Source organism: Equus asinus, chromosome X (genome assembly GCF_041296235.1).
Source record: "Equus asinus isolate D_3611 breed Donkey chromosome X, EquAss-T2T_v2, whole genome shotgun sequence".
NCBI classification, from domain to species: Eukaryota; Metazoa; Chordata; class Mammalia; order Perissodactyla; family Equidae; genus Equus; species Equus asinus.
This window is the reverse complement of record NC_091820.1, coordinates 107,298,303-107,324,222: the sequence shown is the minus strand read 5'-3', so window position 1 is coordinate 107,324,222 and position 25,920 is coordinate 107,298,303. Positions and strand designations below refer to the sequence as shown.

Sequence of the window (25,920 nt, the reverse complement as noted above, 5' to 3'; positions counted from 1 at the left end):
ACGGATGTTAGCTCAGGGCCAGTCTTCCTCAGCAAAAAGAGGAGGATTGGTGGCAGATGTTAGCTCAGGGCTGATCTTCCTCCAAAAAAAAAAAAAAGAAAAATGTATAATCTATAGACCATTTATATTAGATCCCTAGCCAATTCTGTTAATGGCTGAACTTAAAATTTAAGAATTTTTAAATACTGAATCTAGTATTAAATGATCTCTTCCCTCCTTCTAAAATATGTTGCTATTGCTCACATCTCTTACATGTAGATAATTAAAATTTTTTGTTTACTGTTACAATACTTGAAATTGAGTGAGTCCAAAAACCCAAATGTAATCTTTTATAAGTATATATACAACGATGTGTCTTATACATATGTATAAGGATATATCCCTTAGAGGATTTGATGTAATTTGTACCTTCTCTGGTTGTAGATTTTCCTTTTCATGGTACATTGTGTTTTAGATTCCAACTTTATTAAGATTCTGAAATACTATTTAAAATTGGAAGTCAACTAGGAGTTGTAACGTTTCTTTTTAGGTTTTGTCATAATCATTGTAATGTTTTTGTTTGTTGTTAGTCTTGATTAAAATAATTTATCTCCAGTAAGACTACTCTTGCATATCAGGAGGTACCATCTAGGTCTTCTTCTTTGACTGTGTATACTACTTGCTTGTTCTTTAGCTAGCTACTAGTTGAAGGTAAATGCTGTGTTAGCACTCAGCTAAAAGAAGCCATGCATGTACTCCGAAATTAAAGGCAATTAAAAAACTACTTATGTTGAGTTCAGTGATGATTTTCTTAAAGCAGCTTTGCCACTTGTTTAGTTCATACCACTTTAAAAAATATCTTTGATTCTTTAAGAAAGTTTATACTAGTACTTGGTGGATGAAAATATCCTGAGGAAGTAACAAGAGGGTATTACAGAGAATTAATAATCAAAAAGGGTTGGAAAAAGAGTTCAGCAAATAAACCATCAAGTGGATAACTCAAGTGTGCTTAAAGTATGAAACCTAGTTATTTAGAAGACTTTCCTCTCTGTCTGATTGAGATGCTTAGATTAAGCTACTTTGTATTGACAATTTATTATTGAATTTTTTAAAGCTAATCTCTATTTCCCTTATCAAAATATTGGATTATTTCTACTTGTATTTGAGTGTATTGAAGTCCCCCTGAATCAATGACCTTGTTTATATTAAAATAGCTATTCCATAAGTCATAATTTTACTTTCACTATACTTTGGGAAATTAAAAAAATATCTATTACCTTGAAAAATCATCATCTTGAAAATAATGTTCTTTGTAAATTATTTAGCCGGTTCTTCAAATTTCCACCAACCCTACTTACGTGTGTTGGTATTAGAGAAGTGGCTGCTGCTCTTTTTCTTGTACTGATTTTCTTAGTATGTGGCTTAATAAGTAGATGTTTAGCTTCTTGTTATATGGCTTAATAAGTAGATCTTTATGTAGCTTCTTAAAATTTGTTTGGTTAGCATCCTCAAGAAAGGATTGCAATATATGTGGGCTTTTGCAATGAATAGTTCATTCGACTGGTTTCCATTGCATGTTCATTCCTGCTGATTTATTCTATAATGTCTTTCCTTTTAATAATTATTTTATTTGCTTATAGGTGTGTCCTGAAAGTTTTCACTTACTGTGGAAAGATGTGCTTCTGAGTACTATGTAATATAGCTAAATGAAAAAAACTAATTATGAAAAGTTACATTGAAGTATAGTTAAGGATCATGGAAAGCCAAATCAGATTTTGAGAAGTTTATTATTTGGGTTTAGAATTATATAAATTATCTAAATTACTTGTTTCATGTGTTTTTTTTTCCTGATCATATATACATTCTAATTTGAGGAGCATCATGTTAACCTCTAGCTTGTTAGTTATAATTAGGTAGTTTTCTCGACCCTCGGAATCTATCCATTTTTTTCTTTTCTGCTTGCTTTACTAATGACTTCCCTGTCGTCTCCCAAAACATCTTACTTCTCCCATCTTTTGGTTTGGTTGATTTACGTGAGATGTGAACACAGATGGAGGCCTTTATGTTATAGAGCATCATTCAGTGAAAAACTCTTCCAGAGGACCAGAGCAGCAGGACGTGCATCAAGGTATCTAGTGTTTGTGGAAGCCTTAAGTATTAAGGGGCCAGGTTGATATTTCTGAATTTGTATAGTCTTTTACTTACAATGCAGTACTGGTAACTAGAATAGGCAAGTGGGTTAATAATGTAGAATAGATATTTAGATAAAACAGATGCTTATTTTGACTGAGTATCACAGAGTAAAACATTAAATATCAATGTTCACAGCAAAATTGACATAGGAAAATTTTCAAGTACATACAATATATTTTAAAGATAAGTAGATCTCAACTTTTTTTTCTTTCTGCTACAATATGACTCATACACATCAATAATCAAAATGCTAGTGAGAGAGGTGTGGGGAGAATTCAGAATTCACTGCAGTGAAGGATGTTATAATTTGACTACCCCCCACCCTGGGAATAATTCTGACATTCCTCACCCCCAGGATAGTACACACTGTTACATCTCCTTTTTAAAATCACTCTTTAAAGATATATTTTTTCCTAATAGTCTTAGATATTTTATCACTTCAATTCTTCTGCATTTGGGGATTCAGTGCAATTTTAGCATATGCCCATAGACAGAAGAATAAAGGTGTCATTAATCTCAAAACTGTTTGGTACAAAGCTACTGCTTTGTCTATACTTGTCCTTTTCCCCTCACTGTGACTTCCTCCTAGTGAGGCTCTACTAGATCCAAGGTGGTGAAGACACTGGGGTAATGGAAATTGGTTCCTTTATGTTAACCATCTTTCTGTAATTACCGACTTATCTTTATTTCATTATGTATTTTAGTAGTCAATATGTAGCTTTAATTTGAAATTCTTTTCTATATTCTTCCGATAGTTGACATCTGAGATTTTATTTTGAATAAAAGGAAGATATTCTACTCCTTGTAAAACTAAACTTTAAAATTGAAAATTGTTACATTTATATTTATAATAAATAGATAAATACTAAGAACGCTTAAATTTGGTAGTTACTTATGTTAATAAATTCATTACTTTTGACTTTGGGATTAATATTTAGAATTATGTAAAATTATGGACAAATGGTTCCGTCATACAATGCCTTATCGTTCTTTATTTTTCTTTCCTTTTTTGATTTTCTTGGAATATTGTTTGATTTGGTTATTAAAAATTTAATAAACTTGTGGTTTTTTTAAAGAATTGAACTTTAGCACTGGCTTTGCATTTAGAATTAAGGTTTATTATTTGGCTTTTGGAAAAATGATTATGTATTACAGCAACATAACCCTATCATTTGCTGTGTTGGGAAAACTAAATCAGTCATGATGGTACCTAAACAATCTGCATCTCTTTATCTTCTGTCTCAGCAAAAGTTAGATATGCACAGGGCAATAGCATGGCTAGAAGATATCCAAGCCTCGAGAAAGGGTTTATAAAAGAAGATGCATGGAAGAGTTGGTGAGCTTCATTCCTTCATAATAGCCAGTGCGCCATTAGGCACCTGATCTAAATAATATTTAAATATTGTTTTCTAGCAAAGATCTTCATGGACCAGATGTAGTTTATTATGGAGATCTTTTATATCATGTGTATACGCTATTCCCTTTAATGTACTTTGGAATTAATGTGTTGATTTACTTTTAGGATTCTTAATCGTTCAACTTCTGTCACAAGAAACAAGCCAAAACAAGCTGCGGAATGTGAAAAGAGGTATAAAAATATCTTAGTCCTTATATTTAATATTTGTAGTGAGACTTGATCCTCTGTCAGTGATGTTTCCATATATGGGCTTTAGTTGAATAAAGGATATCAATTTAATATAACTAGATAATTTAAAGAAGAAATATGTTACAGCACGAGTAAATTTACTTTTGATATAAACAAATCCCAAAATGCTGATTTGATCTCTTTTTGTGCTCATACTTGTATTTTGTCTTGACAATGGAATCACTTATTCATTTATTAATTCAACATTTATTGTATTGCTATTACTGCCAGGAATAATGTGTTTTTTCATCATTGTGTTTATTTTCTATGTTATTGTTCACCTTTTGATTTCTTTTCAGTTGGGTTTTACTAAATTCTTCTATGTGAATACATGGTCTAAGTCCACATATTATGAATTCCGGAGAACTAGAAGACCTTGAAAGTTTCTATTTATTCTTTTGGGTGGTTTGAAAATTTGCATCAGACTCAACTCCTGAGTCATTCTTAAGGGAGTGTAAAGTTCTAAGGCTGTGGAGTGGGTATGGAAGTACTCAGAGCAAGAATGAACATTTATTGAATTCTTGTTATATGTGTACTGTTCTGAGTGCTTTAGATGTATTATCTCATTTAATCCTCGTAATAACTCAATACAGTTGTTACTGTTGTCATCCCCATTTTATAGGTGAGAAAACTGAGGCTCATAAATTACCATAACTTGCTCAGGGTCACACAGCTAGTAAGTGATATAGTGAGAATTCAAACCCAGGTTGTCTGGCTCCAGAACCCCAGGTCTTAACATATGGTAATAAGAACACTTTGCTTCCTCCAGATCCGCAAATCCCAGTGGATGTCTTTTCCTTGATACCTCATAGTCCAAACTGCACTTATTTCTCCCCAAAGCTATTTCTTCTCCTTTTTTTGTTTTATTTGCCTGAGTGAACGTACCGCTATTTATTACAGTCATGCAAGCGAGCGACTTTGGAATCATCAGAAACTCCTCTTTCTTATTCACCCCTCCCAATCCAGTCAGTCACAGAAAATCATAGTTTTTTAATATTACTTGCATCTCTCCCGACCTATTCTTACCTATGGCAGTTGTGTTGGTTCAGGCCTCATTTTTTTCTACCTGGACTATTGCAACAGTGCCCAGACACATCTCCTTTCTTCAGTTTTGCCTACCTTTAAATCTGTCTTCTGCACTGATGTAAGAGTGATGGTTGTAAAACACAAGTCTGACTATGTGACACCATTTGTTATCTTCTAATGGTTCTTTCTAACTTTTAGGACAAAGCTTAAAATATTTAGCTTAACCCGTAAGACTGAAGTGAGTGTCTACCTCGAGAGCCTCATCTCATGCTCTCTTCCACTGGCACCTTTTGTGACTAGGAACAGTACCTCTTTCCTCGTTACAGCCTGGTTTCACGTCTCTGTGTTCTCTATCCTGCTCTCTCTGCTGGGATTGCCCCTGCTTCTTCTCTTTTTCACTTAACCTTTCAGAATCAGTTCAAGCGTAAGATGACTTATCATACTCAAGTCGAGAAACACCTATCTCAAATTTCATTTAACCGATTTAATTCACTCTCTTCCTTTTTGAAAGCTGATTCTGTTATCTTAAATATTTGTTTTTCTTAAAGTTTCTGTTATTACCTTCCCTCTTAGTTCCTTTCATTCCCATCTTAAGCTTCCTCCCCAGGTTCCTGACATACTCTTGAGAAAGCCCCATCTGCCCAAACCTCAAAACTGTGATAGCCAATCCTGACATTTCCTTCACAGAACTATGACTTCTTATTTTGAAACAGTCACCCAGTTCCTTCTTTAAAAACAAAACAAAACATTTAAAAACTTTTTCCTGACTATAAGAGTAATGTAGCTTTATTGTTGACAAGTGACAAATTGGGAAATTTAAACTCAAAGAAAAAATATACAAATATCGCCCATTATCCTACTCTGCATAGATGAGAAGTCATAGTATTTTGGCATTTTTCTCTTCAGACATTTTTTCTGTATGTGTGCATGAATATTTACATTGGCATGTGTGTATGTGTGTACATAAATATCCTCTGTAGAGTTGTATTACCTGTTGCCTACTCACCACCTTCGCTTAGATGTGTGTAATAGGCATAGGAAACTTAACTTTCCAAACCACACTCTTAATCTCTCTCCTTGTGCCTCTTAAACCTGTTCTTCTTGCATTTTCCCCCATTTCAGAAAATGTCAACTCTATCCTTCTAGTTGCTCAGCTCAAAATCCTCAGAATAATCCTTAACTTGTCACTGTCGTTCACAGCCCATATCTAATTTATTAGCAAATCTTGTTGATTGCACCTTCAAAATAGACCCAGAATCTGATCACATCTTACCACCTCTCCACCAACCACCCTCACCCTAGCCATCTCTTACTTGGAATATTACAAAAGTATCCTAACAGGTCTCCTTTCTGCCCTTGCTTTCCTTTAGTTTGTTTTTCAAAAAGCATCAGATTGATACTTTTAAAACGGAAGTCAAATCATGTCATTCTTCATAATTCTCTAATGACTTACCATCTCATTTAGAATAAAAACTAGAATCCTTTGAGGACTTGTATATCTCAACATTATTTGGCCCCGTACTGCCTTCCTCTCTTGCGTCACTCTTCCTGGTTAGTTATTCTCCATCTATACTGGCCTCCTTGTTGAATCTCAATACACCAGGAGTTTTTTCTCCCTCTCGTGGCTTTTGCCTCTGCCTGGAATGATTTTCCAGGTTTCTGCTCAAACGCCACTTCATCAGCCAGGGGCTCCCTGTACAACTTAGATGAAAGTGCATGCCTCTCCCACTCCTTTGTCCCTTGTCCCATAGTTTGCTTTATTTTTCTCCACAGAACTTAATACCATCTGACATTCTAAATGTATACTTTTTTGCCATCTGACATTCTGAATATATACTTGTTTATTTATTGTTTGTCAACACCACTCTGTCATCCCTTGGGCACACTACAATCTTGATTTTATCAGTTATTAAGAGAAGACTGTTGAACTCTCCAAAACTAATTGTGCATTTGTCTTTTTCCTTAATGTTCTATCATTTTTTCTTCATATATTCTGAAGTTGTTATTAAATACGTAAATGTTTAGGATTGTAATGTCCTGTTGGTGAAGTTACACCCATGTCATTATGAAATGACTTTCTTTATATTCCTGGTAGTATTCTACTTTTCTGCTATTAATGTAGTCATCTCCACTTTCTTTTGATTAGTGTTAACATGATATATCTTTCTCTAGCTTTTATTTTAATTTATTTGTATCTTTTTGGTGAAAGTGGGTTTCTTGTAGTTAGTGTATGGTGGCATCTTTCTTTTTCATTGAATCTCATAATGTGACTTTTAATTGCAGTGTTAAGATTGTTTATATTTAATGTAATTATTGATATTAATGGGTTTAAATCTACTGTCTTGTTATGTATTTCCTTTTTGTCTTATCCTTTGTAGCCATCTTTCCTCTTTTTATCCCATCTTTTGAATTATATTTTAAAATTCTAATTTATCTCCTTTGTGGGCTTATTAACTATAACTTTATGTTATGTTAGTGGTTGTTTTAGGGTTTAAAGTATAATATTTAACTTTTCACAGTCTGCCTTCAAGTGCTAGTATGCCGTTTCATATATTGTGTAAGAACCTTCAGTGTATTTCTGTTCTTCTCTCTTGGCCTTTGTAGTGTTGTTGCTATACATTTTACTTCTGTATATGTTATAAACAACACAGTACATTGTTATGATTTTTGCTTTAAATAGTCAATTATTTCTTTAAAGATATTTAAATAACCAGAATAATGTCTTTTATCTTTACTCAGTTACCATCTCCAGTGTCCATTATTCCTTTGTGTAGATCCATATTTCTGTGTGTATCATTTTCTACCTGAAAGAGCTACTTTAACATTACTTTTACTGCTGGTCTGCTGGTGTTGAATCCTTTCAGTTTCTCTATGTCTGAAAAAGTCTTTATTTTGCCTCCATTTTTGAAAGATATCTTTGCAAGTACAAAATTCTGGGTTGACGTTTTTTTCTTTCAGTACCTTAAAGAAGTTTCTCCACTGTCTTCTGGATTGCATTGTTTCCAGTGAGAACTCTGTTGTCAATCTTTGTTTCACGGAGCCTAATGTGTCTTTTTTCTTTGGCTACTTTTTACATTTTCTCTTTGTCATTTACTTTTAAGTAATCTGATTTTGATGCATCTTGGTGTAGTTTTCTTCATGTTTCTTTTGCTTGGAGTTCATTGAGCCTCTCAAATTTGTGGATTTATTGTTTTCAAGAAATTTGAAAGTTTGGGGCCTTTATTTCTTCAGATATTTTTTCTGTCACCTGATCTCTTCTTCTGGAACCCCAATTATATGTGTTTGAGGCCGCTTGAAGTTTCCCACAGATCAATGATAGTCTATTTGTTCTTCTTTATTTGATTTTTGCTAGTTCCTTTGCTGTGTTTTTATGTTTGCTAATCATTTCTTATGAAATGTCTAAGCTTTAGTTAATCCCATCCAATTTATTTTTAATTTCAGATGTTGTATTTTTAGCTCTTAAACTTTGATTTTTATTTATTTTATGTCTATCATTTCTGTACTTAACATGTTTAGTCTTTTCCTCTAGCTTCCTGAACCTTGCCTGGTTGATTTTTTTTTTTTTTTGGTGAGGAAGATTGGCCCTGAGCTAACATCTGGTGCCAATCTTCCTCTTTTTGCTTCAGGAAGATTGTCACTGAGCTAACATCTGTGCCAATCTTCCTCTATTTTATATGTGGGACACTGCCACAGCATGGCTTGATGAGCAGTGTGTCAGTCCGTGCCTGGGATCTGAACCTATGAACCCCACGCTGCCAAAGCAGAACACACAAACTTAGCCACTATGCCACTGGGCTGGCCCTTGCCTGGTTGAATTTTTGATTGCATGCCAGACATTGTAAACTTTACCTTCTTGGATGCTGGATGTTATAGTATTTCTGTAAATATTCTTGAGCTTTGTTCTGGGATGTGGTTAAATTATTTTGTAACAATTTTATATTTTGGGGACTTGGTTTTATGACTTATTATGTGGGATCAGTGTGGCATTTAGTCTGGGACCAAATTTGCCCCGCTAATGAGGCAAAACCTTTCTTAGTACTTTACCTGATTCCCCATTAACTATAACATTTTCCTGTTTGGCTTGTGGAAACTGGTACTATTCCTAATACTCTGTGAATCTGAGAATTACTCTCTAATATTTCTGGTGATTCATTCTTTTGCCTAGGGTAGTTTTCTCACACCTGTGATCAGTGATCACTACTCAGCTGAAAATTTGAAGGATGTCTCTGCAGAGTTCTTACGTTCTTTCTCTGTGCATTACGTTTTTCTGTTACTTTGTCCTGTTAACTCAATCTACCTTTTGCTCCCAGGCTCCCAGCTATGTCTCCTCAATTCACAGAGCTCTCTCAGCCCTGCCTTGGTTCCCCGTCTTTGGGCTGTAGCCTGGAAGCTCCCTTTCTAAAGCAATCTGACTCAATTGTGGTGGGGTTCACCTTGTTTGTTACCCATCTCTAAGGGATAAATGTCTTTTTTTTTTGCCTGATATTGAATGTCTCAGAAAGCATAACTTTATATATTTTGTCTGTTCTTTTAGTGTTTTCAGTTAGGATATAAATCTGGTCACTGCTATTCTATCTTGGCCAGATGCAAAGCCTAATTTTTACACTTTATGTACTTTGTCAATATTTAGGTGTGATAGTTTCTTCCATATGCCCTCTCCACCTCAACATTTAAAAAATTACTGACCATAGTTTTCAGATACTTATGTGATTTCATCTTTATTTATATTTAACTCTTTCAGTCCATTAATTATGGTATTTGATATGAGGTAAGGAATCTAGTTTTTTTCCTCCCTCCTTCTCTCCTTTTTCTCACTCCCTCTCCTCTTCTCCCTCTCTTTTTCTTTCTTTCTTTCTGTGTATATTTTACAATTAACCAGTTGCCCCAGCACTATTTGTTACATAATCCATCATTTCCACAATTATTTTAAATTTCATTTTTATTATAAGTTGTTATACTTGTGGTCCTGTACTCCTATTCCACGGAAAAATCTATAGATTCTGGAGCTAGCACTATTTTATTAATGTAATTTAATAGAATATATAATTTCCTGGTAGGGAAGTCTCCTTTATTATATAAGTTTTCTCTTGATCATCCACTCTTCCAAATTAACTTTGAAACTCTTTTATCTGATTTCTAAAAGAAGCCCAAAAATACTTCTTGAGTTTTTAAAAAGATTTCAGTTATCAGTCATTTTGAAGAATTTATACCTATAATATTTAGTCTTTCTGTCCAAGAACTTTCTAGTTATTCAAATCTGTTACTAGACATTTGTGGTTTTTTCATGTAGGTCTTCTTCATGTCCAGTTAAGTTTTTTCCTAGGTATTTTTTACTTTTCCTTCTCTTTATGAATGAGATTTGTCCTAATACATTTTATAACTTGTTATAGTTGGTATATAGGAAAGCTATTAACTTTTGTATCTTTTTCTATAGCTGGTAACCTTACTTCTCTTAATAATAGACTTTTTGTGTTTTTTTCCCTTGTGTAATCATGTTTTCTATAAATTTTGAAAATTTGTTTCTAGTTTTTAAATGTTTCTTTTCTTACTGTACTGTAGATAAGTTCCAGAACAGTGTTGAGTAACAGCAGCTCTAGTGGTTATTTTGTTCGTGTATTTTTTCCAAAGGAACTCCTTGTTCAAATCTGCTACCTAACGAAGCGTGCATGATCTACCTTACCCCACAAAACAACTAGGTGAAAAGAATTTCTACCATAGCCCCCCTGTGTGTCAGACTGAAGGGTTAGAGGCTCATAATCATTAGTTCAAAGGCAAAAAGGACTTATTCCTCTAAACTCTTGGGCATTTAGACAAAATAAATTTGTCTAAAGAAATTATTAGTTGTTGGGTTTTTAAAAAAATTTTTGGTAATGATTTGAATATAATAAATATCCTGTCTGTTCTTTGACTATATGTCTCTAGATATTACATTTCTTTTGGCCTCTAAAAAATCCTTAGAATAGGCCTATGCATAGGGTGATATTACATAAGCCTATTTTGATATTTTTAAGGAATGTAAATGATTGGGAACTTAAATATGTTTTTGTCAACTTGAAGTTTTATGTTGTTAGTTCAAAGCATAGGCATGGGTAAATTCTTTAGATTTCCGGTAAGAAAAGAGACAACTTTATAATGTTCGTAATGTATACCTAAGGGTAATTTAAAATATTTTAACATATTAAGGCATCTTTAATTTTTCAGCATCTCAGCAGATGAAGTTAATTCACCCTTATCACCCCTTACATGGCAGGTAAGAAAAAATTAAGTTACTGTTATATCTAATGTCTTGTTCTTAGTTATTTAGTTAAAAGAAATTGTCTCATTGCAGCCCTTAGAAAATCAGAAGGATCAAATAGATGAACAACAGTGGCCAGAATCTCAACCTATAATCTGGCAGAGTGAAGAAAGGAGACGGAGCAAACAGATCAGAAAAGACTATTTCAAGGTACCTAATTGTAAAATTTACTTTGTAATTATTAATTTTGATTTTGTCAGTTTTGTTTTGTGTTAAGAAGGTAGAATATAACTCTCTAGTTAAATATTGTAAATGTATTATTTTATCTTGATTTCCCACATGTATGTGGTATAGATAATAATATGATTCAGTTTTATCCGTAAAATTTCAGTAATTCAGAATACTTAAGAATGAGTAAATCAATATGAATTATGATTTACTAAATACTTTACAAGAAAGATGAATGTTTCCTACACTATCAGTTGTAGCAATATGTAGTAATGTTTTAAAAGAATTGCCCAGAAAAGATCTTTCATTTGTTTGAATAAATAGTTGACACATATTTGCAGTTAGCATTTAACTGTTTCTATGTAAATAAATCTTATTTATGTTGTTCTAAAAATACTTGAAAGCATTTTCCCCCATTTTCTTTTCTTCTTATTACCTTAGTAGATTTCTTAAGATGGTCGTTTATCTTAGCTAAATTAAAAGCTAGACCATCTGAATTTTCCCAAATTTCTGCTTAGCAGAGTTTCAATGAAATTTTACTGTGTACACCTTTGTAAATGTTATAATATTATCTGTTTGTGGTTAAAGTCTGCTATATTTGCAGATGCCAGTCATCGGAATTGGAATAATCTTCAGTACTAGTCAGAATACATTTTTGGAATTTCTAACTCAAATGAACAGTGCAAACAAGCTCCTGCTCCATGAATAGCAAATTCTGTTGTTTTTGTGCACCTTTTCTGTTTTCCAAAACCTAATTTTTATTTAATAATAATAATAATAAAATTTTATCAAAATACTGAATTCTAAGCTGAATTGTAGGTATTTTGAGGTTAATATCACTAATGAATAGGATTATAGTTTATATTTTTCTCTGGTAGAAATGAGTCTCTGTGCACATTGATCTGTTTCCTTATATGGGAGTGTAACATATATTTGGAAGTAGTATCCTATGACCAAAACAAAAATGTTATATGTCTTAGCAAGTCTGACAGGTTTAATCTTTCAACAAATAGTTACTGAATCTTTTTAATGAGCCTCATGTTACCTGAACAATAGGAGAGAGAATCAAGAAATAAAAGACAGGGAAAAAGGGAAGGACACTGTAAGCAGAACCCTGGTCATTGATGGTGAGAGTCTATTTATCCCAACCCTTTACAGATCTGTAGTTATATTTACATTCTGCAGTTTATTTTAAAGTCCCCTCTTTTAGTTTATGAGACCTTGAACAAAGACAGTAAAATTTGTTAATAGATAAAGCTTGATGAATGACTGGTGATGTGGGGGAAATTTTAGTATTTCTAACTCATAAAAGAGATTTCCATATTTATTTAATCTTCTAGTATATTAAAAGCATACAAATTCTATTTATGAAAATACTTGCATAACACTGACTAAGTGCCAGGCACTGTTCTAAGTGTGTACTTTTCAAATATCTACTCATTTAATTTTCGTAACAACCCTAAGAAGTAAGTAAAAATATTATCATTCCTATTTTACAGATGGAGAAATTAAGGCACAGGTAGGCTAAGTAATATGCTTCAGGTCACTTAGCTAATAAGCAGCTCAGTCAAGATTTGAACCTAGCTTGTTTGAACCCAGAGCACCTATGCTGCCTGTTTATCTACTGTGGATAGCACAATATTAAATGAACAGATACTTTAAAATCAATACAGTTTTAAATATTTTGTAGTAATTCAAGTGAACTTCTCAATAAAGTTTTAATAGAGGCCTCAGTGACCCTTTAAAAAATATTTCTTTGATTTAATAGCATTATTTGTTAATAAGCATTTTATTTTTTATGGCTTAAGCATACCTTCTATAGTATTGCTATATTTTGTAAGTTGCTAAGAGATCATGTGAGATAATCTTTGAAGTGTCCATTATATAATCATCATTTAACAAATGTTAATTTCTTCCATACTTAATAAAGTAAGTGCAAAGATAAGTTTCACTCACTGGGGAATGTTTTAAGGAGATATGTAGTTCTCCTCAATAGTCAGAAGATGTCAGTGTTAAGACACTGTTAAAAAATTGAATGTCAACCATTTTTTCCTAAGATGTAAAAAAACCTTATAAAATCCAGATACTACTCTCTAAATTAAATCAAAGCCATTATTCAAAATTGCCAGTATTTTCATGATTAAAACATCATCAATTTCTATGAAGCGTCCTTCTTTCAAAAAGAAAATTTCTCTTATTTAATGATCCATCTCCCGAGAATCAAAAGGATTGTTCATAGGATATATTACTGAACTTAATCTGTATTTATAGTTCATTAAACATTAAAATATACTACTCCAGAGATTCATATCAAATTATCACTGAGCTCGCTCGGTGATGGCTCCGTTAGCTTTGCTGTGTTATGAAGCATACAGAGCTTTTGTGCAACTTTATCCTGACACATATAAATGACTGAGCCATGGAATTTCTTTGTTTGTGTCCCATGGTAAATTATTCATGATGCTGGTTTTCAGTATATTTATTCAAAGTGTTTGTGTGTATGTTTGTCTCTCCATTATTGCTTCTTAGTTGCCAAGACTAATTTTGGGTAGTATGTTTTTCAAGTAAGCCCCTGAAGCTAAGTAAAAAATGTTTCAATATATTGACCAGATTATATGAGCAAGAAGATAAATTGGGTCAGATTATGTGACTAAGTAAATCACTGTAGGAGAGTTACATTAATTCTTTTAGATAACCAGGCCACTGTTGTGTAGATTACTACTCTAGTAAATAAAATTTAATGTCCTTGTTGCCAAAATAAAATCACTGCAAGCTTCATCGTGGGGGCCTCCCCTAAAACTCTCCCCACTAAGATACAATGAAAAGGACATTCATATTCCAGCAGTTGAGAGACCCATGTAGCCATATATCTGAAGGTGGAGTTGCTGGAGCAACCCCTGAGGAAGTGAAATGAGGTAAGCTTCTCTTCCTCCCAAAGGTCAGTGACCCAGGGACTGTGCACAACTCCAAGTGGAAAGGGGGGAGGGGCTGGCCCTCCACAGAAACACCAACACATTCCAGGGTCCCTCACAGCCCAGGGAAAAGTCCCACACAGAGGTGACTAGCTATTGCAGGCTTGTCTTCATCACACCAACATGCCAGGAGAACAGACAGTGAGGGCAGAGTGAGAAGCCCTGAAGATAGCACAGGAGAATGCGCCCCTCCCTGTAGCCCAGCACCCAAGTTAAAAGCAGCCTCTGGGAGCTCAGCCAAGGATCTTGGTGGGCTCAGAATACACAGCTCTTGACCCCAACTCAGTGGTGGCAGGTGGAAGCAGTGATTAAGTACTACCACTATGTGAAAGCACAAATCCATGTCATCTGTCAGTATGAAAAAATATATTAAATCTCCAGACCAGAAGGAAAATGACAGGTGCCCAGAAATAAATCCTGAAGGCACAGTAATATATAATCTAAATGGCAGAGAATTCAAAATAGTTATCATAAAGAAACTTAATGAGTTATAAGAAAATGTAAATAGAATGTTCAACAAGTTCTGGAACTTCTTCACAAAAGAGATTGAAACTATAGTGAAGAACCAATCAGAAATATTGGAGATGAAAAAGACAATGGATGAGATAAAGAATAATATGGATTCCTTGAACAATAGAGTTGATAATATGGACAAATGAATCAGCAATGTTGAGGACAGAAATATAGAAATGATTCAGGTGGAGGAGTGAGAACTAAGACCAAAAAGAAATGAAGTTCTCTGAGAAATATCCAACTTAATTAGGAAGTGCAACATAAGGATTATAGACATTTCAGAGGGAGAGGAGATGGAGAATGGAGCAGAAAGCTTGTTCAAAGAAATAATAGCTAAGAACTTCCCAAACCTGGGGAAGGAGCTGGAAATGCAAGTGAAAAAAGCCAATAGATCTCCTAACAGTATCAATATAAAAAGACCTACTGCAATGCATGTAGTAGGAAGCTGGCAAAAGTCAATGCCAAAGTAAAAGTACTAAGGGCAGTAAGGCAGAAGAAAATAACTTAGAGAGGAGCCCCTATCAGGCTTTCAGTGGATTTCTCAGCAGAAACCTTGCAGGCTAGCAGATAGTGGAATGGTATATTCAAAACTCTGAAAGACAAAAACTTTCAGCCAAGAATATTCTATCCAGTGAAAATATCCTTTAGATATGATGGAGAAATAAAAGCATTCCCAGATTTGCCACAACTAGAAGGACCCACAACTAAAATATATAACTATGTATTGGGGAGATTGGGAGAGAAAAAGCAGAAAAAAAAGGAAGATTGGCAATGGTTGTTAGCTCAGGTGCCAATCTTAAAAAAAAAAAATCCCAGATAAACAAAATGTAAGGGAGTTCATCACCACAAGACCCCCCTACCAGAAATCCTCAAGAGATACTAATACCTTAAAGAAAAAGAAGGGGGTTACAAAGCCCTGAGTAGGGAGATAAATAAAAAAAAGTAGACAAAATCAGAATGTTGTAGCTATCCATCAGAACAGGTTAACAAGCATTTAATTATAGCATTAAAGATAAAGGGAAGGAAAACACCAAAAATAAATATAATCTCATTTTAACACAAACCCACAACACAAGATGCAATAAGATGTGACAAAAGCAACTTAAGAGTGGAAGAGGATAGGGATGGAAATGGCTTAGTCTGAGGAAATAAGAGGTTATCAGATAATGGACTATCTCATATACGAGATTTTTTCATGCAAACCTCATGGTAACCACTAAACAAATAAGTAGAACAGAGACACAAAAAATACGTAAGGAGAAAACTAAGAAACCAGCATAGAAAACTACCTAACCGAATTAGTAGTCTGAAATACTTGGGACAAGAAACAAAGGAAATGCAGAAGAACCAGAAAATGAGTGATAAAATGGCAGTATTAAGCCCTCATATATCAATAATCACTCTAAGTGTAAGTGAGTTGAATTCTCCAATCAAAAGACAGAGAGTGGTGGGATGGATTAAAAAACAAACCTAACAATATACTGCCTCCAGGAAACACGCCTCAACTCCAATGACAAACAGGCTCAGGGTGAAGGTATGGAAGGTGATATTCCAAGCTAATGGCAAACAAAAGAAAGCAGGTGTTGCCATATTTATGTAAGACAAAGTAGACTTCAAGACAAAACAGGTAAAGAGAGACAAAGAGGGGCAGTATATAATGATCAAATGTGCACTCCACCAAGAAGACATAACACTTACAAATATCTATGCACCCAACACTGCAGCACCAGAGAACATAAAGAAACTATTAACATACCTAAAAGGAGATATCAGCAACAACACAATAAAAGTAGGGGACCTTAACACTCTTACATCAATGGATAGATCATCCAGACAGAAAGTCAACAAGGAAACAGTGAAATCAAGTGAAAAACCAGACCAGATGGACTTAATAGACATATATAGAACACTCCATCCAAAAACTGCAGAATAAACATTTTTCTCAAGTGTATGTGGAACATTCTCAAGAATAGACCATGTGTTTGGAAACAAGTCAAGCCTCAATAAATTTAAGAAGATAGAAATAATACAAAGCATATTTTCTGACCATAATTCTATGAAACTAGAAATCAACTGCGAGAAAAAAGCTGAGAAAGGGACAAAGATGTGGAAACTAAACAACATGCTACTGAACAACCAATGGATCATTGAAGAAATTAAAGGACAAATAAAAAAAAATATCTGGAGACAAATGAAAATGAAAACATACCATACCAACTCATATGGGATGCAGCAAAAGTGGTCCTAAGAGGGAAATTCATTGCAAATCAGGTTTACCTTAACAAACAAGAAAAATCTCAAATAAGCAATCTCAGACGACAACTAACAGAATTAGAAAAAGAACAACAAAGCCCAAACTCAGCCGAAGGAGGGAAATAATAAAAATCAGAGCAGAAATGAAATTGAAACAAAAAAGACAATAGAAAGAATCAGTGAAACTTAGAGCTGGTTCTCCGAGAATATAAACAAAATTGACAAACTGTTAGCCACACTCACTAAGAAAACAAGAGAAAAAGCTCAAAGAAATAAAATTAGACATGAAAGAGGAGAAATTACGATGGATACCAAAGAAATACCAAAGATTATAAGAGAATACATTGAAAACCTATATGCCATCTAATTGGGACAATCTAGAAGAAAGGGATAAATTCTTAGACTCTTCCAACCTCCCAAAAGTGAATCAAGAAGAAATAATCTGAATATACCAATTACAAGAGATTGAAACAGTAATCAAAAACCTCCCCCCAAATAAAAATCCAGGACCAGATGGCTTCTCTGGAGAATTCTAGAAAACATTCAAAGAAGATTTAATACCTGTTCTTCTCAAATTGTTCCAAAAAATTGGGAAGATGGAACACTTTCTAACACTTTCTACGAGGCCAACATCACCCTGATACTAAAGCCAGACAAGGACAACACAAAAAAGGAAAATTACAAGTCAATATCGCTAATGAAAATAGATGCAAAAATCCTCAAGAAAATATTGGCAACCTGAATACAGCAATACATCAAAAAGATCACACCTCATGATCAAGTGGGATTTATACCAGAGACCCAGGGTTGTTTCAGCATCCGAAAATCAATCAATATGATAAACCACATTAACAAAATGAGGAACAGAAACCATATGATCATTTCAATAGACACAGAGAAAGCATTTGACAAGATCCAACTTTCATTCATGATAAAATCTCTTAATAAAATCAGAATAAAAGGAAAGTACCTCAAAATAATACAGGCAATATATTAAAAACTCACAGCAGCATCATACTCAATGGGGAAAACCTGAAAACCATCCCTCTGAGAACAGGAACAAGACAAGGGTGCCCACTCTCACCACCTTTATTCAACATAGTACTGGAGGTTTTGGCCAGAGCAATTAGGTAAGAAAAAGAAGTAAAAGGTATCCAAACCGGCAGTGAAGAAATCAAACTCTTGCTGACGACATGAAAACTGAAAGCCATCCTTCTGAGAACAGGAACAAGACCAATCAGATAAAGAAGATGTAGTATATATATACAATGGAATACTACTCAGTCATAAAAAAGGCAAAATCGTCCCATTCTCAAGAACGTGGATGGACCTTGATGGTATTATGTTAAGTGAAATAAACCAGACAGAGAAAGACGGACACCATATGATTTCACTCAGATGTGGAAGATAAACAACCACATGTACAAAGAGAACAGTTCAGTGGTTACCAGGGGTAAGGGGGTTGGAGTGTGGGCACAAAGGGTGAATGGGCACATGTACATGGTGACTGACAGATGATAATGTACAACTGAAATTTCACAATGTTTTAAACTATTATGACCCCAATAAAAAAATAAATGAATAAATAAACTCATTGTTTCTCAAAGTAAACTTATCCCAGGAAATAACTACTTTTAAAAAAAATTGTTTACAGAAATATATTAATATTATTTTAATAGCTATACAACAAAATATGAAAATCTAACCTCTTGTTGAGAAATTATGTTTAATATAAATTAGTAGCTTTAATTTTTGGGGGGAGGGGAAGCAAATAGTCTGGGTTTTTGTGCTTTTTAAATTTTTTATTTTCTTTTGTGGTAACGGTGATTTATAACATTATATAAATGTCTGTGTAAATCATTATATATTTGATTTCTGTGTAGATTACAACATGTTCACCACCCAAAGACTAATTACAATCCATCACCACGCACATCTCACCCCTTTCACCTTACTCCCTCCTCCCTTCCCCTCTGGTAACCACCAATCAAGTCTCTGTTGATATGTGTGTTGTTTTTATCTTCTACTTATGAGTGAGAGGATATGATATTTGCCTTTCTCCCTCTGACTTATTTCACTGAGCATAATGCTCTCAAGATCCATCCATGTTGTCACAAATGGCTGGATTTCATCTTTTTTTATGGCTGAGTAGTATTCTATTGTGTATATATACCAGATCTTCTTTATCCATTCGTCCCTTGATGGGCACCCAGGTTGCTTCCAAGTGTTGGTTATTGTGAATAATGCTGTGATGAACATAGGGGTGCATCTATCTTTATGCATTCGTGTTCATGTTCTTTGGATAAATACCCAGCAGTGGAATAGCTAGATCATGTGGTAGATCTATTTTTAATTTTTTGAGGAATCTCCATACTGTTTTCCATAGTGGCTGCACCAGTTTGCACTCCTACCAGTAGTGTATGAGGGTTCCCTTCTCTCCACATCCTCTCCAACACTTATTGTTTCCTATCTTGTTAATTATAGCCATTCTGTTGAGAGTAAGGTGATATGTCATTCTAGTTTTTTTTTTTTTTAGGATGATTGGCCCTGAGCTAACATCTGCTGCCAATCCTTGTCTTTTTCTGAGGAAGATTGGCCCTGAGTTAACATCTGTGCTCACCTTCCTCTATTTTATATCTAGAATGCCTGCCACAGCATGGCTTGGTAAGCGGTGCTAGGTCTGCGCCTGGGATCTGAACTGGCGAAACCCAGGCCACCAAAGCAGAGTGCTCGATCTTAACTGCTACACCACTGGGCTGATGCCTTCATTGTAGTTTTGATTTGCATCTCCCTGATAGTGATGTTGAACATTTTTTCGTGTGCGTATTGGTCTTCTGTATATCTCCTTTGGAAAAATGTATGTTCAGAGCTTTTGCCCATTTTTAATTGTGTTAGTTTTTTTTTTTATGAGATGTATGAGTTCTTTATATATTTTGGATGTTAACTACTTATCAGACATGTGGTTTGCAAATATCTTCTCCCAGTTGTTAGGATGTATTTTCATTTTGTTGATATTTTTCCTTTGCTGTACAGAAGGTTTTTAGTTTGATGTAGTCCTATTTGTTTATTTTTTCTATTGTTTCCCTTTCCCAGTCAGACAAGCTACTTGAAAATATGTTACTAGGACCCCTGTCACAGAGTGTACTGTCTATGTTTTATTCTTCAAGTTTAATGTTTCCAGGTCTTACATTTAAGTCTTTAATCCATTTTGAGTTGATTTTTGTGTATGGTATAAGATAGAGTCTACTTTAATTTTTTTGCGTGTGGCTGTCCAGTTTTCCCAGTACCAGTTATTGAAGAGACTTTCCTTTCTCCATTGTATGTTCTTGGTTCCCTTCTAGAAAATTAACTGTCCATAGATGTGTGTGTTTATTTTTGGGCTCCCCATTCTGTTCCATTGATCTGTGTGTTTGTTTTTGTGCCAGTACCATCCTGGTTTGGTTACTATAGCTTTGTAGTATGTTTTGAAATCAGGGAGTGTGATACTTCCAGCTTTGTTCTTTTTTCTTAGGATTCCTTTAGCTATTTGGGGTCTTTTGTTCCATATAAATTTTAGGATTCTTTCTTCTATTTCTGTGAAAAATTTTGGAACTTTGATAGGGATTACATTGAATCTATAGATTGCTTCAAGAAGTATGGACATTTTAACTATGTTAATTCTTCCAATCCAAGAGCATGGAATATCTTTCCATTTTTTTATGTCTTTGATTTCTTTCAACAATGTTTTATAGTTTTCGGTGTACAGATCTTTCACCTCTTTGATTAAGTTTATTCCTAGAAATTTTATTCTGTTTGTCACAGTTGTAAATGGGATTGTATTCTTAATTTATCTTTCTGCTGCTTTGTTGTTAGCATATAGAAACGCAACTAATTTTTGTATGTTGATTTTGTATCCTGCAACTTGACTGTATTCATTGATCATTTCTAAATGTTTTTTAGTGGATTCTTTAGGGTTTTCTATATATAAAATCATGTCATCTGCAAATAATAACAGTTTACTTCTTTCTTTCCATTTTGGATCCCTTTCATTCCTTTTTCTTGTCTGATTGCTTGGGCTAAGACTTCCAGTACTATGTTAAACAAGAGTGATGAAAGTCGGCATCCTTGTCTAGTTGCTCTTCTCCGAGGGGTAGCCTTCAGATTTTCTCCATTGAGAATGATATTAGCATTGTGTTTGATATATATGGCCTTTATTATGTTGAGGTGCTTTCCTTATATACTCATTTTATTGAGTTTTTATCATACATGGATGCTGTATTTTGTCAAATGCTTTCTCTACATCTATTGAGATGATGATGTGATTTCTATTCTTCATTTTGTTAATGTGGTGTATCACAGTGATTGATTTGTGGATGTTGAACCATCCCTGTGTCCCTGGAATAAGTCCCACTTGATCATCTTGTAACATCTTGTAAGAATGATAACACATGAATTTCTAAATGCATCTGATGATTTATTTCTAAAGGAACAAAGTTAAAAGGCATTAGAACAAGTATACTAAGTTAGTTTTAAGGATTATTTGACTTATTGAGATGGCATATATATTTGTCTTCAAATGTATCTTATTACTATTGTGATAAAACATTATAATGACTCAAAATATATATCTGATTTCATAAATACAGTGCAGGATTTTAATTTAAAAGCTAACCCCAAAGAAAATATTTTTATATAGTTTTTATGATCATGGTTAATTTTATATTGAAATATGGAAGCCAGCTGGGCTTGTGAAATAACCTGGTTTGTTCTGAGTCAGAGTTTGTGCACAAGTCAACTGTCTCTCCTGTGAAATTTATTATAAGCCTCAGAGATGAGCTGACCTTCCTGTTTCTGAATAGGCCTGTATTGTAGCATTTGAATTTAGATGCAATAAAACTTAAGTTATTCAGAACTGAATATTAATTGAGGACACTTGAGTTGAATGAGTAAAAAGTTGAACCTACAGAATATTTTTAAATCTATGTAAATATTAGGTTGGGTTTTAGGTCCTTTAAATATGTGCAGTTTTGCAAACTAAGTAGTATCCTTCTGAGTTTTCATGTATAATGGATATTTTTAATTAGAATTGTTGTTGAGTAACAATAATACAATTCTCATTGTCTAACTTCTTGACTGCAGCATCTTCTGTTTCTTTCGTTTATCAATTATCTGCTCACTCTTCTATGTCCTTTCTGTCTCTTTACCTTCTATCTTATAAATGTTCTCAGACCTCTACCATTATTCCTGATTCCCTTTTCAGCTGTTGCTTTTTCTCTTTGCTTTCTTTTAGGGCCAAACTTTTCATATCTAGGTCTCCAGTTTTTCATCTCTTCTTAACCCACTGCTCCTTGGCTTTCACCTCTATTTCTCCTTTGAAATAGTCCCTCATTAGAACTTAACATGTGCCTACTAATGGCAAAATCTATGTTACATTTGACAATGATAAGCATGTCTTTCTTCTTGAAACTACTTTCTTGGTTTCTGCGTCATTTTTCTTCCCTGATTCTTTTTGATGTCCTTGTCTAACTTTTCTTCTGCTTGCTCTTAGGGTCTCATCCTTTTCATATTTTGGTGAGGAAGATTGTCCCTGAGCTAACATCTGTGCCAGTCTTCTGCTCTTTGGTTTGTGGGATGCCGCCACAGAATGGCTTGATGAATGGTGTGTAGGTCCGTGCCTGGGATCCAAACCCGTGAGCCCTGGGCCACCAAAGCACAGTTTGCAAACTTAAGCACTGTGCCGCAGGGCTGGGCCTGGATCTCATTCTCTTTTTATTACTCTAAAAACTCTCTCTGAAGCTTTTATGGTTCCAGATGTCTCTCATATTCTGCTGTGTCTAAATTTATATCCCATAAAATTTTTCTGATCTCCAGACTGGAGTTTCGAATTGTATGGATGCCCTACATGTATTTCAGATTCATTATGTCTCCCTCTCCCTCCCTGCACTATGGAGCTTGCTCCTCCTCTCTATTCTTTATTGTAATTAATAGTAGAGGTATCTATAAAGTTATCTAAGCTCTGTATCTGAGTCCTCCTTCATCTTTCCCTCTTTCATTCCCTTCACCTAATTGGTCACCAGGATGTTAGTTATACATCATTTCTCCAATTCATCACCTCTTTGTCTCTATTTCCCTTCGTTTTGTTGGAACCCTCATTCTTTCTCACCTGAGCAATTGTAATAACTTCTTAATGGTCCCCCTTTCTCTAGTTTCCCAGTCCTTAGAGAAATCCTCAGCTTAAATGTCTTTATTGGTTCCCCATTATCAATATACATAAAGTTTAGACTTTTTAGAAACTTCATGGGCCATCTTTACCTACTTCTCTAAGTTTTGTTGTCTGCCACGATTCACTTTCCTCACGAGCCACACTACTGCTCTTTGTTTTCTGCATAGTCTGGGCTTTTTTTTTTTTTTTTGGTGAGGGCCACCTGAGCTAACGTCTGTTGCCAATCTTCCTCATTTTGCTTGAGGAAGATAGTCCCTGAGCTACCATCTGTGCCAGTCTTCCTCTATTTTGTGTGTGGGATGCTGCCACAGCATGGCTTGATGAGTGGTTTGTAGGTTTGTGCCCACAATCTGAACCCATGATCCCCAGTTCATGGAAGCAGAGCATACCAACTTAACTACTATGCCACTGGGCCAGCCCCTGGGCTGAGCTTTTTTATTCCTTTGTGCTTTCCTTTTGGGAATGTCATGCTCATCAGCCCTTTATTCCTGAGAAATTCCTACTAATCATTTAGGATTTAGAGATGGGAGTATAGCATAGTGGTTAAGAGCCTGGGCTTCTAGAATCAAATCACTCAGGTTCCAGGCCTTATTTGAGATATTTACTAACTGTGTGACTTTGGCAAATTACCTAACCTTGCTGAGCTTCGTTTTTTTAATCTTCAAATGACTAATAATATCTTCCTCCACAGGATTGTTATAACTATTGAATTATTTAATAATGTAAAGTGCTTAGAACTCTGCTTGCCACAGAGTATGCACGTAATAAATATTAGCTTATTATTCACTCAAATGTTATTCTTTTTTTTTTTGTACCAATCGTCTTTTATTGGGTATTAACTCTCAGTTAGGATATGAAAGGATTCAGCAAAGATCAGGAGTGCTGGCCAAAAAAGGTCATGGTCAGGAATGTAGACTGTGCCCTCTACACTGGGCCCTTTTCAGTGGTACTTGCATAGCTGCTCATGTGTGAGTTTCTTGTAAGAAAGGTGGTATTTGAGAAGCTCGTAAGCTGCCAGCACTTAGAAACCCCAGCAATGCTCCCTTTCTTCACATTGACATACTTGTTGTGATACCAGTAGTAACCTCTTAGAAATGCTCCAACAGTACCTTTAGGGATGAAATCCCGCATCAGTATCCAGCTTGGTAGCTCCCCTATTCAGACACCCATGAGTTTCTTCTCCCTCACTGGTATGAGTGATGCCGTCTTGGAGTCCTGGTGTCTGCTTTCCAAATGTCACTCTTTTTTTAAAGTAGAATATAACCAAGAATAAGTGACATAAGTGAGCATCATGCCTAGGGATAGCCAATAGGTTTATTCACACATGCTAACTCCATTCAGTGGCTATGTGGAGCATTGGGTTGAAAGCATATTGAGGCTATGTCTGGGATCAGCTGGAAAGAGCACCCTGGAAATTAGTGATAGTTGTCTTAAATCACAGGAGTGACAGTAGAGGAAGTTAGGTCTTGTATTTGTAATCCCTAATACTGCTCACCCCTCAGTTCATGGTAGAACTATCAGGTAGGTTATCTATTTTTCCAGGAGTCATGGAAGATAAAGCTGCATAAGTAAAGGAGACCATTAAAGAGAACCTTGAATGCCAGGCAAAGAAATTTGGACATAATCCTAAAGTTAGTAGGTTTTTCAACAGGAGAGTCATGAGTTCCAAGTAATGTTTTGAGAAGGTTAGTCTTCCACTGATTTTCCACTGAATTATTGTGGTGAGGAGGAATCAGAAATAAGAACTGTAGTGGTTGTCATATTGTATTTCCTTGAATCTAAAAAGCACTTTTTTCACATATTAGCATTTTTTTATATTGAGTATATTACCTCTATGCCTCGGTATAAAGTAGAGATATTAGTATTTACCTTAGAGTTGTTATGAATATTAAATGGGTTAATTCATGTAACACTTAAATCAATGCCTGGTATATAGTAAGCACTAGTATAAGTTAGCTATTATCACAACTAATATTATTATATAGTCAGTATATACATTTAATATAGTATTTTCTTTTACCTGAAATCACTAGGTTTCTTAACAATAGACGTTTTTGAATGGTGATATTATCGACTAGGTGTGAGATAATGGGGGCCTAGGATAGGGTGGTACTTGTGAGAATTCAGAAGTAAGATGGAGAGAGATAAAAAACAATTGACGTGATGACGTATTGAATATAGTGGATTAAGAAAAAGGAGGATTTAAGACAGCCCTCAAATAGCAAACCTGAGTGAATGGGAAATGGATTGGCTTAGGAGGAAATGTTACTTGATATATGTAAAGTACTTTGAACTGTGCCTTGCACGTAGGAAGGACTGTTCGTGTTAGCTATTAGCAAATAGTAGGACTATTTAAACTGGTTATGTAATTAAACTTAGTATCAGATAATTTAATAAAATTACCAAAATATGAATAAACCTCACATATAATTTACTAGCAACAAATTCATATGTTCAAGGAAAAATAAAGTATGTGCTTTAAATATTTTTCAGTATAAATCATCAAGGAAGAGTTCAAGTGGCAATGAAAACGATGAGGTGAGAAAACAGGGTAATGTTAGTAATTATTTAAAATATTTATTTTTCATATGTGGTTGCCTCAATCAGAGTAAAATGTAACCCATCTTGCAGTTTCTTTGTTATTGATTTAATGCATGGGTTTTCGCCACTGATA

General features: G+C 34.6%; 1 protein-coding gene and 1 pseudogene across 10 annotated transcripts in view; one reads left to right on the top strand and one right to left on the bottom strand.

The window, feature by feature from the left end:
• LRCH2 (leucine rich repeats and calponin homology domain containing 2) overlaps nucleotides 1-25,920 on the top strand; it is a 123,400-nt gene that overhangs the window by 75,162 nt on the left and 22,318 nt on the right. For 5 of the 10 annotated variants that reach the window (XM_070502483.1, XM_044763898.2, XM_044763899.2 and 2 more), the window contains exons 13-17: nucleotides 2,018-2,107; nucleotides 3,695-3,760; nucleotides 11,045-11,093; nucleotides 11,172-11,288; nucleotides 25,740-25,784. In XM_070502483.1, the coding sequence (XP_070358584.1) occupies nucleotides 2,018-2,107; nucleotides 3,695-3,760; nucleotides 11,045-11,093; nucleotides 11,172-11,288; nucleotides 25,740-25,784 (367 nt within the window). The remainder of the gene's footprint in view (nucleotides 1-2,017; nucleotides 2,108-3,694; nucleotides 3,761-11,044; nucleotides 11,094-11,171; nucleotides 11,289-25,739; nucleotides 25,785-25,920) is intronic. The other 5 variants (XM_070502485.1, XM_044763901.2, XM_044763900.2 and 2 more) reach the window with 3 other exon arrangements.
• Nucleotides 21,297-25,696, bottom strand: LOC106827329 (ATP synthase subunit f, mitochondrial pseudogene; annotated as a pseudogene).